The sequence below is a fragment of the Phyllobates terribilis genome, unplaced genomic scaffold (assembly GCF_046119375.1).
Source record: "Phyllobates terribilis strain yellow unplaced genomic scaffold, ASM4611937v1 Scaffold_1__5_contigs__length_1240528914, whole genome shotgun sequence".
Lineage (NCBI taxonomy): Eukaryota > Metazoa > Chordata > Amphibia > Anura > Dendrobatidae > Phyllobates > Phyllobates terribilis.
This window is the reverse complement of record NW_027362761.1, coordinates 602,463,101-602,476,527: the sequence shown is the minus strand read 5'-3', so window position 1 is coordinate 602,476,527 and position 13,427 is coordinate 602,463,101. Positions and strand designations below refer to the sequence as shown.

The 13,427-nt window shown below is 49.1% G+C and overlaps 1 protein-coding gene across 1 annotated transcript in view; it reads right to left on the bottom strand.

The window, feature by feature from the left end:
- The window catches only part of LOC141150052 (uncharacterized), a 45,847-nt gene extending 36,266 nt beyond the window's left edge, over positions 1 to 9,581 (bottom strand). Inside the window, exons 1-3 of the mRNA XM_073636945.1 lie at positions 9,492 to 9,581; positions 5,258 to 5,437; positions 2,528 to 2,651 (exon numbers count right to left, since the gene is read on the bottom strand). Coding sequence (XP_073493046.1) covers positions 2,528 to 2,651; positions 5,258 to 5,437; positions 9,492 to 9,581 — 394 coding nt within the window. The remainder of the gene's footprint in view (positions 1 to 2,527; positions 2,652 to 5,257; positions 5,438 to 9,491) is intronic.
- Between the last annotated feature and the right edge of the window lie 3,846 nt (positions 9,582 to 13,427).

Below are 13,427 nucleotides of genomic sequence, written 5' to 3'. Positions count from 1 at the left end.
CCAATATACAGTGCCCAAATAATACCAAAATATACCAACATACAGTGCCCAAATAATACCAAAATATACCAATATACATTGCCCAAATAATACCAAAATATACCAATATACAGTGCCCAAATAATACCAAAATATACCAATATACAGTGCCCAAATAATACCAAAATATACCAATATACAGTGCCCAAATAATACCACAATATACCAATATACAGTGCCCAAATAATACCAAAATATACCAATATACAGTGCCCAAATAATACCAAAATATACCAATATACAGTGCCCAAATAATACCAATCTATAGTGCCTAAATATTACAAATCAATACTAATGTAGTGTTCATATAATACCAACATGGAAAGCCGAAATAACACCAATTTACAGTGTCCAAGTATTACAAACCAAATATTACCAACAAACAGTCCCCAAATAATACCAGCAAAGTAATAGCAACCCTGTAATACTAATATACAATACTCCTGTCCACCAGAGAAGACGTCAGGTCCTGAACATCAGCTCGATAGTGCGGCCTGTGGCTTACATCGAAAACTGCTCCCCCCCTGCAATGTATTGCGAGGCAGACAGAAAATGCACACAACAAATACACTCTATACAGTGCAAAAATAATACCGATATACAGAGCCCAAATAATACCAACATATAGCGCTCAAATAATATGCATCAAAAAATCCCAGTCAAATACGGTGTTCATATAATGCAAAACAAATACCAATATACAGTGAAACAATTCCCAATACACAATGCCCAAATATGTACCGAAAATCCCGTCCAATTAATACCAGTGAACAGTGCTCAAAAATTCCCAATATACAGCCCAAATAATACAGAACAAAAGCAAATATAATATCAAAATACGGTAAAATGCACAATTCATCCTGCAAAGAAAAACACCAGACCTCAAACATCTGTGGATGGAAAAAAAAAAGTATGGCTTATGGAAGAAGGGGAGGAAAAAAAAAAAGCAAAAATGGAAATTTTCCCAATGGGGTGTCATGGGTGTGTCATATGTGACAGACAGTCGCCCTGCAGTTGGTTGCAGAAGATCTTTTAGTTTGGTATTACAGACACCTTCTTAGATCTGTCTCATTCTAGGACCCAGCAGCTACCTTCCTCTTGCTAATTAATACCCTGGCCTGGGTGTATAAATACTTTCACTTTGCAATAGGGAGGCACCTGTGATATTCACATGACCCCTTGTGAAGGCCTGGAGCAAGTGCAGTTCTTACTTCCTCTCTGGTGCTAAGAGGACGTGTGTGCCATCTCTCTGAAGACAACTCAACCTAAGCTACTTCCCTCGTGTCTGTCTACCCTTGCTGTCTTTAGTTGTCAGTGGGGATCGACTAGCGCTCACTCCCCCTCCCCATCTAGGGCCAAGCGCTAAGGAAATACAGGGATAGGTTACTGTGCGGCAATTGGTGAGGAACCAATATAGGGACGGTAGGGGAAGACAGGGTGATTGCAGATCAGCCTAGGAGGTCTCCACTTCCCCCTTTCTCTAGTGTCTAGGCTCCCTTGCCCTCATCCCTTCGCGTCGCACTTTGTCTTTTCTACACTGTGTGTGACATCAGGATGGGGTTGAAACATCGATATTGACTCCTAAGATTTCTGCCTCCTATAGGTGGTGCTAGAGACCCCGTTCTCTGCATCTGGAAATTTACATATCTTATTTCCCGTGGGGCATTGGATGGCCTATAACTCTCCGTACTCAGAATCGCCGCTCTCCTCCAGGAGACACATTACACCCTATAGAGAGGAGTGCGCGGTGATCCGACCTTCTCCTCCAGTACGGAAAGTTCTGTGCTTCTCCGCCTGCAGAGCGAGTGGTGAATAGACGCGGGGGCCGAGAACTGCTGGAGCCTCCATGTCCGGCTCTGGTGGGTGATCGGCTCCACCACGCTCCATCCTTATGTCAGGACTCGTGTTTCGGGGTCTGAGGGACGGTCCGGTGCCGATATTTATCCAGGACTTTGTGCTCAGTACGGAGAAAGTGATTTGTCACAAAGAAGAAGAATGAACAGAGGAGACCAAGGAAGGTCACACAAGTGTCAGCCAAGAGGGAGGAGCCTGACGCCCGACCACGACTGATGACGACATTGACCTGCACCGATTCTGAGGGACGGACGAGCGACAGCGGATTAGGGGGAAAATCATCAGTAAATTAACCCCAACTCTGCTGAGTAACAATCCACGACAGACTCAGATACCGAAAGATCTCACAGGAGAGAACGGACAGAAGCGCTGGGACATTTGCAGACAAAATGTGACCGATGCTCTAAGGAAGGTGAAAGATTCTGAAAGAAGCCGCCGAGGACGAAGACTCAAGACTGATGAAGACGACAGAGGAGAAACCGCGACTCACAGATCAGAAGAGAATAATCAGGGAATGAAAGCTATGAGAAAATGTAGAGAAAACCAGAGCAAGTCTGGAGAAAAATCATCTATTATAGGACGAGGCCGAGAGACGTCATCACATCCCCCGGAGCCAACAAGAGTCTCCTCTCACCTGGTGATGTCAGAGGCCGGAGCTCCTCCATCATCACCTCCTGGTACCGATCCTGGTGTCCTTCTAGATACTCCCACTCCTCCATGGAGAGATAGACAGCGACGTCCTGACACCTTATAGGAACCTGACAACAACGACACCGTCATCACCCAGAATCCTCCAGTGCTGCCCTGTATAATGTCCCAGCAATCACCTCTCCGGTCATCACCCAGAATCCTCCAGTGCCGTCCTGTATAATGTCCCAGCAGTCACCTCTCCGCTCATCACCCAGAATCCTCCAGTGCTGTCCTGTATAATGTCCCAGCAGTCACCTCTCCACTCATCACCCAGAATCCTCCAGTGCTGCCCTGTATAATGTCCCAGCAATCACCTCTCCGGTCATCACCCAGAATCCTCCAGAGCTGTCCTGTATAATGTCCCAGCAGTCACCTCTCCGCTCATCACCCAGAATCCTCCAGCGCTGTCCTGTATAATATCCCAGCAGTCACCTCTCCCCTTATCACCCAGAATCCTCCAGTGCCGTCCTGTATAATGTCCCAGCAGTCACCTCTCCGCTTATCACCCAGAATCCTCCAGCGCTGTCCTGTATAATATCCCAGCAGTCACCTCTCCGCTTATCACCCAGAATCCTCCAGCGCTGTCCTGTATAATATCCCAGCAGTCACCTCTCCGCTTATCACCCAGAATCCTCCAGTGCTGTCCTGTATAATGTCCCAGCAGTCACCTCTCCGCTTATCACCCAGAATCCTCCAGTGCTGTCCTGTATAATGTCCCAGCAGTCACCTCTCCGCTCTTCACCCAGAATCCTCCAGTGCTGTCCTGTATAATGTCCCAGCAGTCACCTCTCCAGTCATCACCCAGAATTCTCCAGTGCTGTCCTGTATAATGTCCCAGCAGTCACCTCTCCGCTCATTACCCAGAATCCTCCAGTGCTGTCCTGTATAATGTCCCAGCAGTCACCTCTCCAGTCATCACCCAGAATCCTCCACTGCTGCCCTGTATTATGTCCCAGCAATAACCTCTACGGTCATCGCCCAGAATCCTCCAGTGCTGTCCTGTATAATGTCCCAGCAGTCACCTCTCCGGTCATCACCCAGAATCCTCCAGAGCTGTCCTGTATAATGTCCCAGCAGTCACCTCTCCGCTCATCACCCAGAATCCTCCAGCGCTGTCCTGTATAATATCCCAGCAGTCACCTCTCCCCTTATCACCCAGAATCCTCCAGTGCTGTCCTGTATAATGTCCCAGCAGTCACCTCTCCGCTTATCACCCAGAATCCTCCAGCGCTGTCCTGTATAATATCCCAGCAGTCACCTCTCCGCTTATCACCCAGAATCCTCCAGCGCTGTCCTGTATAATATCCCAGCAGTCACCTCTCCGCTTATCACCCAGAATCCTCCAGTGCTGTCCTGTATAATGTCCCAGCAGTCACCTCTCCGCTTATCACCCAGAATCCTCCAGTGCTGTCCTGTATAATGTCCCAGCAGTCACCTCTCCGCTCTTCACCCAGAATCCTCCAGTGCTGTCCTGTATAATGTCCCAGCAGTCACCTCTCCAGTCATCACCCAGAATCCTCCAGTGCTGTCCTGTATAATGTCCCAGCAGTCACCTCTCCGCTTATCACCCAGAATCCTCCAGCGCTGTCCTGTATAATATCCCAGCAGTCACCTCTCCGCTCTTCACCCAGAATCCTCCAGTGCTGTCCTGTATAATGTCCCAGCAGTCACCTCTCCAGTCATCACCCAGAATCCTCCACTGCTGCCCTGTATTATGTCCCAGCAATAACCTCTACGGTCATCGCCCAGAATCCTCCAGTGCTGTCCTGTATAATGTCCCAGCAGTCACCTCTCCGGTCATCACCCAGAATCCTCCAGAGCTGTCCTGTATAATGTCCCAGCAGTCACCTCTCCGCTCATCACCCAGAATCCTCCAGCGCTGTCCTGTATAATATCCCAGCAGTCACCTCTCCCCTTATCACCCAGAATCCTCCAGTGCCGTCCTGTATAATGTCCCAGCAGTCACCTCTTCGCTTATCACCCAGAATCCTCCAGCGCTGTCCTGTATAATATCCCAGCAGTCACCTCTCCGCTTATCACCCAGAATCCTCCAGTGCCGTCCTGTATAATGTCCCAGCAGTCACCTCTCCGCTTATCACCCAGAATCCTCCAGTGCTGTCCTGTATAATGTCCCAGCAGTCACCTCTCCGCTCTTCACCCAGAATCCTCCAGTGCTGTCCTGTATAATGTCCCAGCAGTCACCTCTCCAGTCATCACCCAGAATCCTCCAGTGCTGTCCTGTATAATGTCCCAGCAGTCACCTCTCCGCTCATTACCCAGAATCCTCCAGTGCTGTCCTGTATAATGTCCCAGCAGTCACCTCTCCAGTCATCACCCAGAATCCTCCACTGCTGCCCTGTATTATGTCCCAGCAATAACCTCTACGGTCATCGCCCAGAATCCTCCAGTGCTGTCCTGTATAATGTCCCAGCAGTCACCTCTCCGGTCATCGCCCAGAATCCTCCAGTGCTGTCCTGTATAATGTCCCAGCAGTCACCTCTCCGGTCATCACCCAGAATCCTCCAGCGCCGTCCTGTATAATGTCCCAGCAGTCACCTCTCCGGTCATCACCCAGAATCCTCCAGTGCCATCCTGTATAATGTCCCAGCAGTCACCTCTCCGTTCATCACCCAGAATCCTCCAGTGCGGTCCTGTATAATGACCCAGCAGTCACCTCTCCGCTCAGCAGCTCAATCATCTTGTTGCTGAGCTCTAGGATCTTCCTCTTCCTCTCATGTATCGGGGGGTGCGGGGGAGGCTCTGTGATGGGGTCCGGGCTCCGCCCTCCTGACTCCTGGAGATGGATGATGGGAGTCACGCCCTCCCCCGGTGTCTTCCTCACTATTGTGTAATCCTGTGTATGGAGAGAGACACTTAGGGAGAAGAATTCCTTCCTGACTCCAGATCTGACAATCAGTAGAAATCCCGGGATCAATAACCGTCTCCAGTAATCTGGGGCCATAACCTGGAATATTATTACACTCAGGACAGACATCCAGGCCCCTCTACAGCTCTTATAGGGAATCCCCATGACAACTCCTCCTGGCAGAGAGCTGCACACAATCACTGCTCTTACAGTAAAGAATCCTTCTCTTCCTCTTCTGGATTTAAAAAAAATAAAGCTCATACCCATCGCCGTTAAAAAAAAACAGTCCAATATTGAAACCGAAAAGTCGGACGAGTGTCATGCGATGTTCATGCGAGTACAATGCGATTTTCCTCACCTAGCGTCCGAATGACATGTAATTTTAACTTGAGCTTTTACATAGAGGAATTTGCTATGTCATTTACATGTAGTTTTCCAAGGAAATATTCAATACATATACATTATATTTAGATAGATATAAATATGTGAGATATACAATCAGTGCTTTATGGGTGTACCTTACTGTACATTATTTTAGTACAAAATAAATTATTTTCTGAAAAAAATGACTCCCCCTAAATTTTATTATCCAGCAGAGAGAAAGCCGACAGCTGTGGGCAGATGTTTATAGCCTGGGAAGAGGGTAATACCCATGGAGTTTCCCAGGTTAATAATATGAGCTCACAGCTGTACACTTAGCCTTTACTGGTTATTAAAATGAGGGACCACCAAAAGAAAAGACGTGGGGCCCCCAATAATTAATATTCAGCAAAAGTTAGACAGACAGCTGCGGGCTAGGAAGGGGTCATGGATATTGTAAAAATATCATCTCTCTGCCACCGCAGAAAAGGCCCATCCATAAGATGCGTCAATTATGGCGCCTAGCCTCCGCTCTTCTCACTTGCCCTGGTGCGGTGGCAAGTGGGGTAATAGGGTTGGGGTTGATGTCAGCTTTGTATTGGCAGCTGACATCAAGCCCAGGGGTTAGTAATGGAGAGGCGTCTATAAGACACCCCCATTACTAACTCTATAGTCAAATTGTTAAAAAAAAACAACAAATACCCAGAATAAAGTCCTTTATTTGAAATAATGATACAGACTCCTTTATTGAATCTAAATTTAACAAGAAGCCTTATATTCACCTTTATGCCCAAACCATTGAAGCCCATGTGACCTGTAAAAGAGTTAAAAAAATAAACAGCCATATTCCTCACCTATCTGACGAGAAGATAATAAACCATTTGTCCGGTGACGTGTCTAGCGCTGCTACATATAGATGGCAGGCTGAATTGTTGAATGATGCATCTATACAGCCTGCCATCCAGCCGAGACACTGAGCTGCGGGTGCTTGCTTATCTCAGTGACTCGCAGTGACGTGATGAAGTTGAGCGGGGTTCATATACAATGAACTACATTCACCTCACTGACGTAAAAGTAATAAAGTTCTCACGCTCGCAGTGCCGACTGACAAGTCATTGGAATTCTGAGCCAATTAACTCTGTTCATCTCAATGATGTCAGAGCGAGCGCGGTGAGAACTTTTCCATGGCGCTCGTGCTGACGTCATTGAGGTGAATGGAGTTCATTGGGTATGAACTCCGCTCAACTTTATCGCGTGACCGTGAGTCAATGAGCTGTGCAAGCACCCACAGCTCAGTGTCTCGGCTGCCTGACATGCCGATCGCTCGCATCATGCCAGTGTTCAGCATGCAAAGAAGATGCAGCAGAGCTAGACGCGTCTACGGACAAAAGGATTCTTATCTTCACGTTGGGGACAGGTTAGGATTATGTTACTTTATTATTTTATTTTGTTTACATGGGCTTCAATGGATTGGGTGTTAAGGTGAATATAAGGGTTTTTTGGTAAATTTAGATTCAATAAAAGGAGTTTGTGTCGCTATTTCAAATAAAGGACTTTATTCTGGGTATTTTCTATTTTTATTTTTTACAATTTGACTATGTGGTTAGTAATGGGGGTATCTTATAGTCGCCTCTCCATTACTAACCCCTGAGCTTGATGTCAGCTGCCAATACAAAGCGTCAGAATTTTAATAACCAGTAAAGGATAAGTATACAGCTGAGAGCTGATTTTAATAGCCTGGGAAGCTCGATAGGTATTACCCCTTCCCTGGCTATAAATATCAGAAATTTAAATATTTAATACTTGTAAATACTTTTATGTCCAAAAATGACAAAAGTATTCTCGGAGTGATACCTTTATTGGCTAACCAGAAAAAATATATATGTGCAAGCTTTCAGAGCACAGAGGCTCCTTCTTCAGGCAATATTACAAATGAATTCATAAGACAAGAGGCACAACATTTAAGAGATGTTACAGCAATGACATTTGTTCACCTTGAGGTGACCTTTCAGTGTTAAGACTTTTAGATCTGACATACAGTGTCTTGGACCAGAGATATGTTTTCCCACAGGCGTATACAGTTCATTCTTAATTGTGTGTCTGTGTAAATATGGGAAAACATTTCTCTGGTCCAAGACACCTCAAGGACAGCAGGGAGAGAAAAATCTGGGAATTCAAACTCATAAGGCTATGTGCCCACAATGCAGAAATGCTGCATATTTTTTCCGCTTCTCCCTGGCAGGAAAAACGCATGCGGTTTTTACAGAAGCGTTTGTCAAGCGTTCTTCACATGCATTTCCGCATGCGGGTTATCAAGCGCTTTCCAAGCGATTTTAGCATCACTTGGAAAAGTGCTTGACAACTTGTTCACACTATATAAATCCATGCAACCGGCATATATAGTGTGACCAAGTAATAGTTAAAAAAAAAAAAGATTATACTCACCTTCCGATGTCCTCCCGGTGTTTTCTCCGCTGCGTCCGGTGTCTTGGGCAGCTCGCGGTGTTGTGAAGGACCTGCGGTGATGTCACTGAGTCATGTGACAGGTCACATGACTCAATGGCGTCATGGCAGGTCCTTCACAACACCGCGACCCAAACAGCAGACCAGGCGGAGGGGAGAAAACACCGGGAGGACATCAGAAGGTAAGTATAATCTTTTTTATTTTTTTATTTTAAATTCTTTTTTTCACAGTTTCTATGGTACCCAGGTCTGGATGAGAGTCTCCTCTCTTCAGACCTGGGTACCATCCGCACATAGAACCGCGTGACATCCGCATGTACAGATGCAGTGATGCGGATGTCACGCGGTCCAATGCAAGTCAATGGCGGCGATTACACTGCGTGTCCGCAAAATTAATGGACATCCTGCATATTTTTCCGCAATGATAATCCGCAGCGGAAATTTCCGCAGCATGTGCACAGCACATGCAGATTATCATTGGGGACCATGGGGCACGTATTACCAAGCGTTTTTTAAGCGTTTTCGCTGCGGAAATTCTGCGGCAAAAACGCTTGCAAAAAGCATAGTGGGCATGCAGCCTTAGGCTATTGAATTCCTTATCAACAGGACTCAACCTAACACCTGGATTTCTGACTCACTACAGGGACACAATTCACATCTCCAGATAGTTAAACATTCCCAAGGCAATTCCACTTGCAACAAAAAAAACTAATTTGATCTCCTTGACTTATCAGTAGGAGGCATCACCTCCTCCACCTCATGATCAAATGTCGTTGTTGTAATATCTCTTAAATGTTGTGCCTCTTGTCTTATGAATTCATTTGTAATATTGCCTGAAGAAGGAGCCTCTGTTCTCTGAAAGCTTGCATATATATATTTTTTTCTGGTTAGCCAATAAAGGTATCACTCCGAGAATACTTTTGTCATTTTTGGACATAAATTTTTCTGGTACCACAATATAACTTTGTATTGTACATCAAAATATTTAATACTAAATTACATGTACAGTAAGCTACACACACAAAGCACTGATTATATATCTCACCCACATATTTATATCTACCTATCTATCTATATATGTGATGAAAAATATTTCCTTGGAAAACTGTGTGTAAATGACAGAGAATTCCTCTACGTAAAAGCTCATGTTAAAATCAGGTCATTCGGACACTAGGTGAGAAAAATTACATTGTACTTGCATGAACATTGCATGACATACATCTGACTTTTCGGTTCCAATATCAGACCCTTTTTTACGGCGAGGGGTATGAGCTTTATTGTTTTTACTGCAATTGGACGGCACTCGCATGGTCCATGCAAGTTTTTTCTTGCACCCATTGACTTGCATTGGCGAGTCTTGTCCGATATATGCGGCAAATCGCAGCACGCTTCAATTTTTTTTTCTCGGTGCAATCTGAGCTGAGAAAAAAATTGCAGAAGAGCAGGGACTCATAGAATAACATTAGCCAGAGTGAAATCTGATGCTCTATTGGATTGCACTGGTCCATTTTTCACACAAATGATGTTGTATTGATCCCTAAATCCCGGGATCAATAACCGTCTCCAGTAATCTGGGGCCATAACCTGGAATATTATTACACTCAGGACAGACATCCAGGCCCCTCTACAGCTCTTATAGGGAATCCCCATGACAACTCCTCCTGGCAGAGAGCTGCACACAATCACTGCTCTTACAGTAAAGAATCCTTCTCTTCCTCTTCTGGATTTCCTCTTCCCGATGTCGGACTTGTTACATAACACAATAAAGCTGATAGAAATGTAAAGGAGTTACCTCTCCGCTCAGCAGGGAGATGATCTCCAGGGTGAAGTGTAATAATCTTCTGGTGGTCTCGTCCTCGTCCATCCTCGGGGGGTCATTCAGGAGAAGGAGGGATGAGCACTGGATCAGCTGGAGGGATCTCGTCCTGCCGGCGTCTTCATGATAAAGGAGAAGATGGAGATCACAGGGGACGATATAACGACAATCACTGAATTCTGCCCCAAATATCCGACATTTATCAGGAAGAATCTGGAGGAAAAGCCACAAACTCCACCGCGGCCTCCTCCGCCGACCTGACCGCTCATTATCAGCCTCGCAGGAGGACGGTCACCGTGGTAACTACACCTCCAGCAGGGGACGGTCAGCGTGGTAACTACAGCGCCAGCAGGGGACGGTCACCGTGGTAACTACACAGCCAGCGGAGGACGGTAACCGTGGTAACTCCACCTCCAGCGGGGGCGGTCAGCGTGGTAACTACAGCGCCAGCGGGGGACGGTCACCGTGGTAACTACAGCGCCAGCGGGGGACGGTCACCGTGGTAACTCCACCTCCAGCGGGGGCGGTGAGGTGAGGAGGAGCCGCTGCACATCCCCCATACAACACTGAGGAGCCGCAGTCACATGGAGCAGGAGCCTCCACAGGAACAGCTCTGATCTCACCCCACACTCTCCTCTCACAGATTCACCACAAACCCTCCCTGTAATCTCACCGGAATGGCGGGAAGCGGAAACCTGCTGCTGGCTGATACCAGAGAGCAAGAGCTGCGCACACCCAGGAAGGAGCTGCTGCACTGAGAGCTGGAGGACCTGTGGTGACGTCACCGCCATGTGATCAGGGGGCGGAGCTCAGGAGAGAGGGGGTGAAGGACCTGTGGTGACGTCACTGTCATGTGATCAGGGGGCGGAGCTCAGGAGAGAAGTGGTGAAGGACCTGTGGTGACGTCACTGTCATGTGACAATGATGATGCCATAACAGCCCCCCCCCTCAGTGCAGCAGACTCTTCCTCCTTGTTCTGACTGCTGTGAGATTCATCTCCAGCAGCTCCAGTGTAGACGGCTCAGCGGTGACAGGAGCAGAATGGAGGAGATTCCGGCAGCTCCAGTGTAGACGGCTCAGCGGTGACAGGAGCAGAATGGAGGAGATTCCGGCAGCTCCAGTGTAGACGGCTCAGCGGTGACAGGAGCAGAATGGAGGAGATTCCAGCAGCTCCAGTGTAGACGGCTCAGCGGTGACAGGAGCAGAATGGAGGAGATTCCGGCAGCTCCAGTGTAGACGGCTCAGCGGTGACAGGAGCAGAATGGAGGAGATTCCGGCAGCTCCAGTGTAGACGGCTCAGCGGTGACAGGAGCAGAATGGAGGAGATTCCGGCAGCTCCAGTGTAGACGGCTCAGCGGTGACAGGAGCAGAATGGAGGAGATTCCGGCAGCTCCAGTGTAGACGGCTCAGCGGTGACAGGAGCAGAATGGAGGAGATTCCAGCAGCTCCAGTGTAGACGGCTCAGCGGTGACAGGAGCAGAATGGAGGAGATTTCGGCAGCTCCAGTGTAGACGGCTCAGCGGTGACAGGAGCAGAATGGAGGAGATTTCGGCAGCTCCAGTGTAGACCGCTCAGCGGTGACAGGAGCAGAATGGAGGAGATTCCAGCAGCTCCAGTGTAGACGGCTCAGCGGTGACAGGAGCAGAATGGAGGAGATTTCGGCAGCTCCAGTGTAGACGGCTCAGCGGTGACAGGAGCAGAATGGAGGAGATTTCGGCAGCTCCAGTGTAGACGGCTCAGCGGTGACAGGAGCAGAATGGAGGAGATTCCGGCAGCTCCAGTGTAGACGGCTCAGCGGTGACAGGAGCAGAATGGAGGAGATTCCGGCAGCTCCAGTGTAGACGGCTCAGCGGTGACAGGAGCAGAATGGAGGAGATTCCGGCAGCTCCAGTGTAGACGGCTCAGCGGTGACAGGAGCAGAATGGAGGAGATTCCGGCAGCTCCAGTGTAGACGGCTCAGCGGTGACAGGAGCAGAATGGAGGAGATTCCGGCAGCTCCTGTGTAGACGGCTCAGCGGTGACAGGAGCAGAATGGAGAAGATTCCTGCAGCTCCAGTGTAGACGGCTCAGCGGTGACAGGAGCAGAATGGAGGAGATTCCGGCAGCTCCTGTGTAGACGGCTCAGCGGTGACAGGAGCAGAATTGAGGAGATTCCGGCAGCTCCAGTGTAGACGGCTCAGCGGTGACAGGAGCAGAATGGAGGAGATTCCGGCAGCTCCAGTGTAGACGGCTCAGCGGTGACAGGAGCAGAATGGAGGAGATTCCGGCAGCTCCAGTGTAGACGGCTCAGCGGTGACAGGAGCAGAATGGAGGAGATTCCGGCAGCTCCAGTGTAGACGGCTCAGCGGTGACAGGAGCAGAATGGAGGAGATTCCGGCAGCTCCAGTGTAGACGGCTCAGCGGTGACAGGAGCAGAATGGAGGAGATTCCGGCAGCTCCAGTGTAGACGGCTCAGCGGTGACAGGAGCAGAATGGAGGAGATTCCGGCAGCTCCAGTGTAGACGGCTCAGCGGTGACAGGAGCAGAATGGAGGAGATTCCGGCAGCTCCAGTGTAGACGGCTCAGCGGTGACAGGAGCAGAATGGAGGAGATTCCGGCAGCTCCAGTGTAGACGGCTCAGCGGTGGCAGGAGCAGAATGGAGGAGATTCCGGCAGCTCCAGTGTAGACGGCTCAGCGGTGACAGGAGCAGAATGGAGGAGATTCCTGCAGCTCCAGTGTAGACGGCTCAGCGGTGACAGGAGCAGAATGGAGGAGATTCCGGCAGCTCCAGTGTAGACGGCTCAGCGGTGACAGGAGCAGAATGGAGGAGATTCCGGCAGCTCCTGTGTAGACGGCTCAGCGGTGACAGGAGCAGAATTGAGGAGATTCCGGCAGCTCCAGTGTAGACGGCTCAGCGGTGACAGGAGCAGAATGGAGGAGATTCCGGCAGCTCCAGTGTAGACGGCTCAGCGGTGACAGGAGCAGAATGGAGGAGATTCCGGCAGCTCCAGTGTAGACGGCTCAGCGGTGACAGGAGCAGAATGGAGGAGATTCCGGCAGCTCCAGTGTAGACGGCTCAGCGGTGACAGGAGCAGAATGGAGGAGATTCCGGCAGCTCCAGTGTAGACGGCTCAGCGGTGACAGGAGCAGAATGGAGGAGATTCCGGCAGCTCCAGTGTAGACGGCTCAGCGGTGACAGGAGCAGAATGGAGGAGATTCCGGCAGCTCCAGTGTAGACGGCTCAGCGGTGACAGGAGCAGAATGGAGGAGATTCCGGCAGCTCCAGTGTAGACGGCTCAGCGGTGACAGGAGCAGAATGGAGGAGATTCCGGCAGCTCCTGTGTAGACGGCTCAGCGGT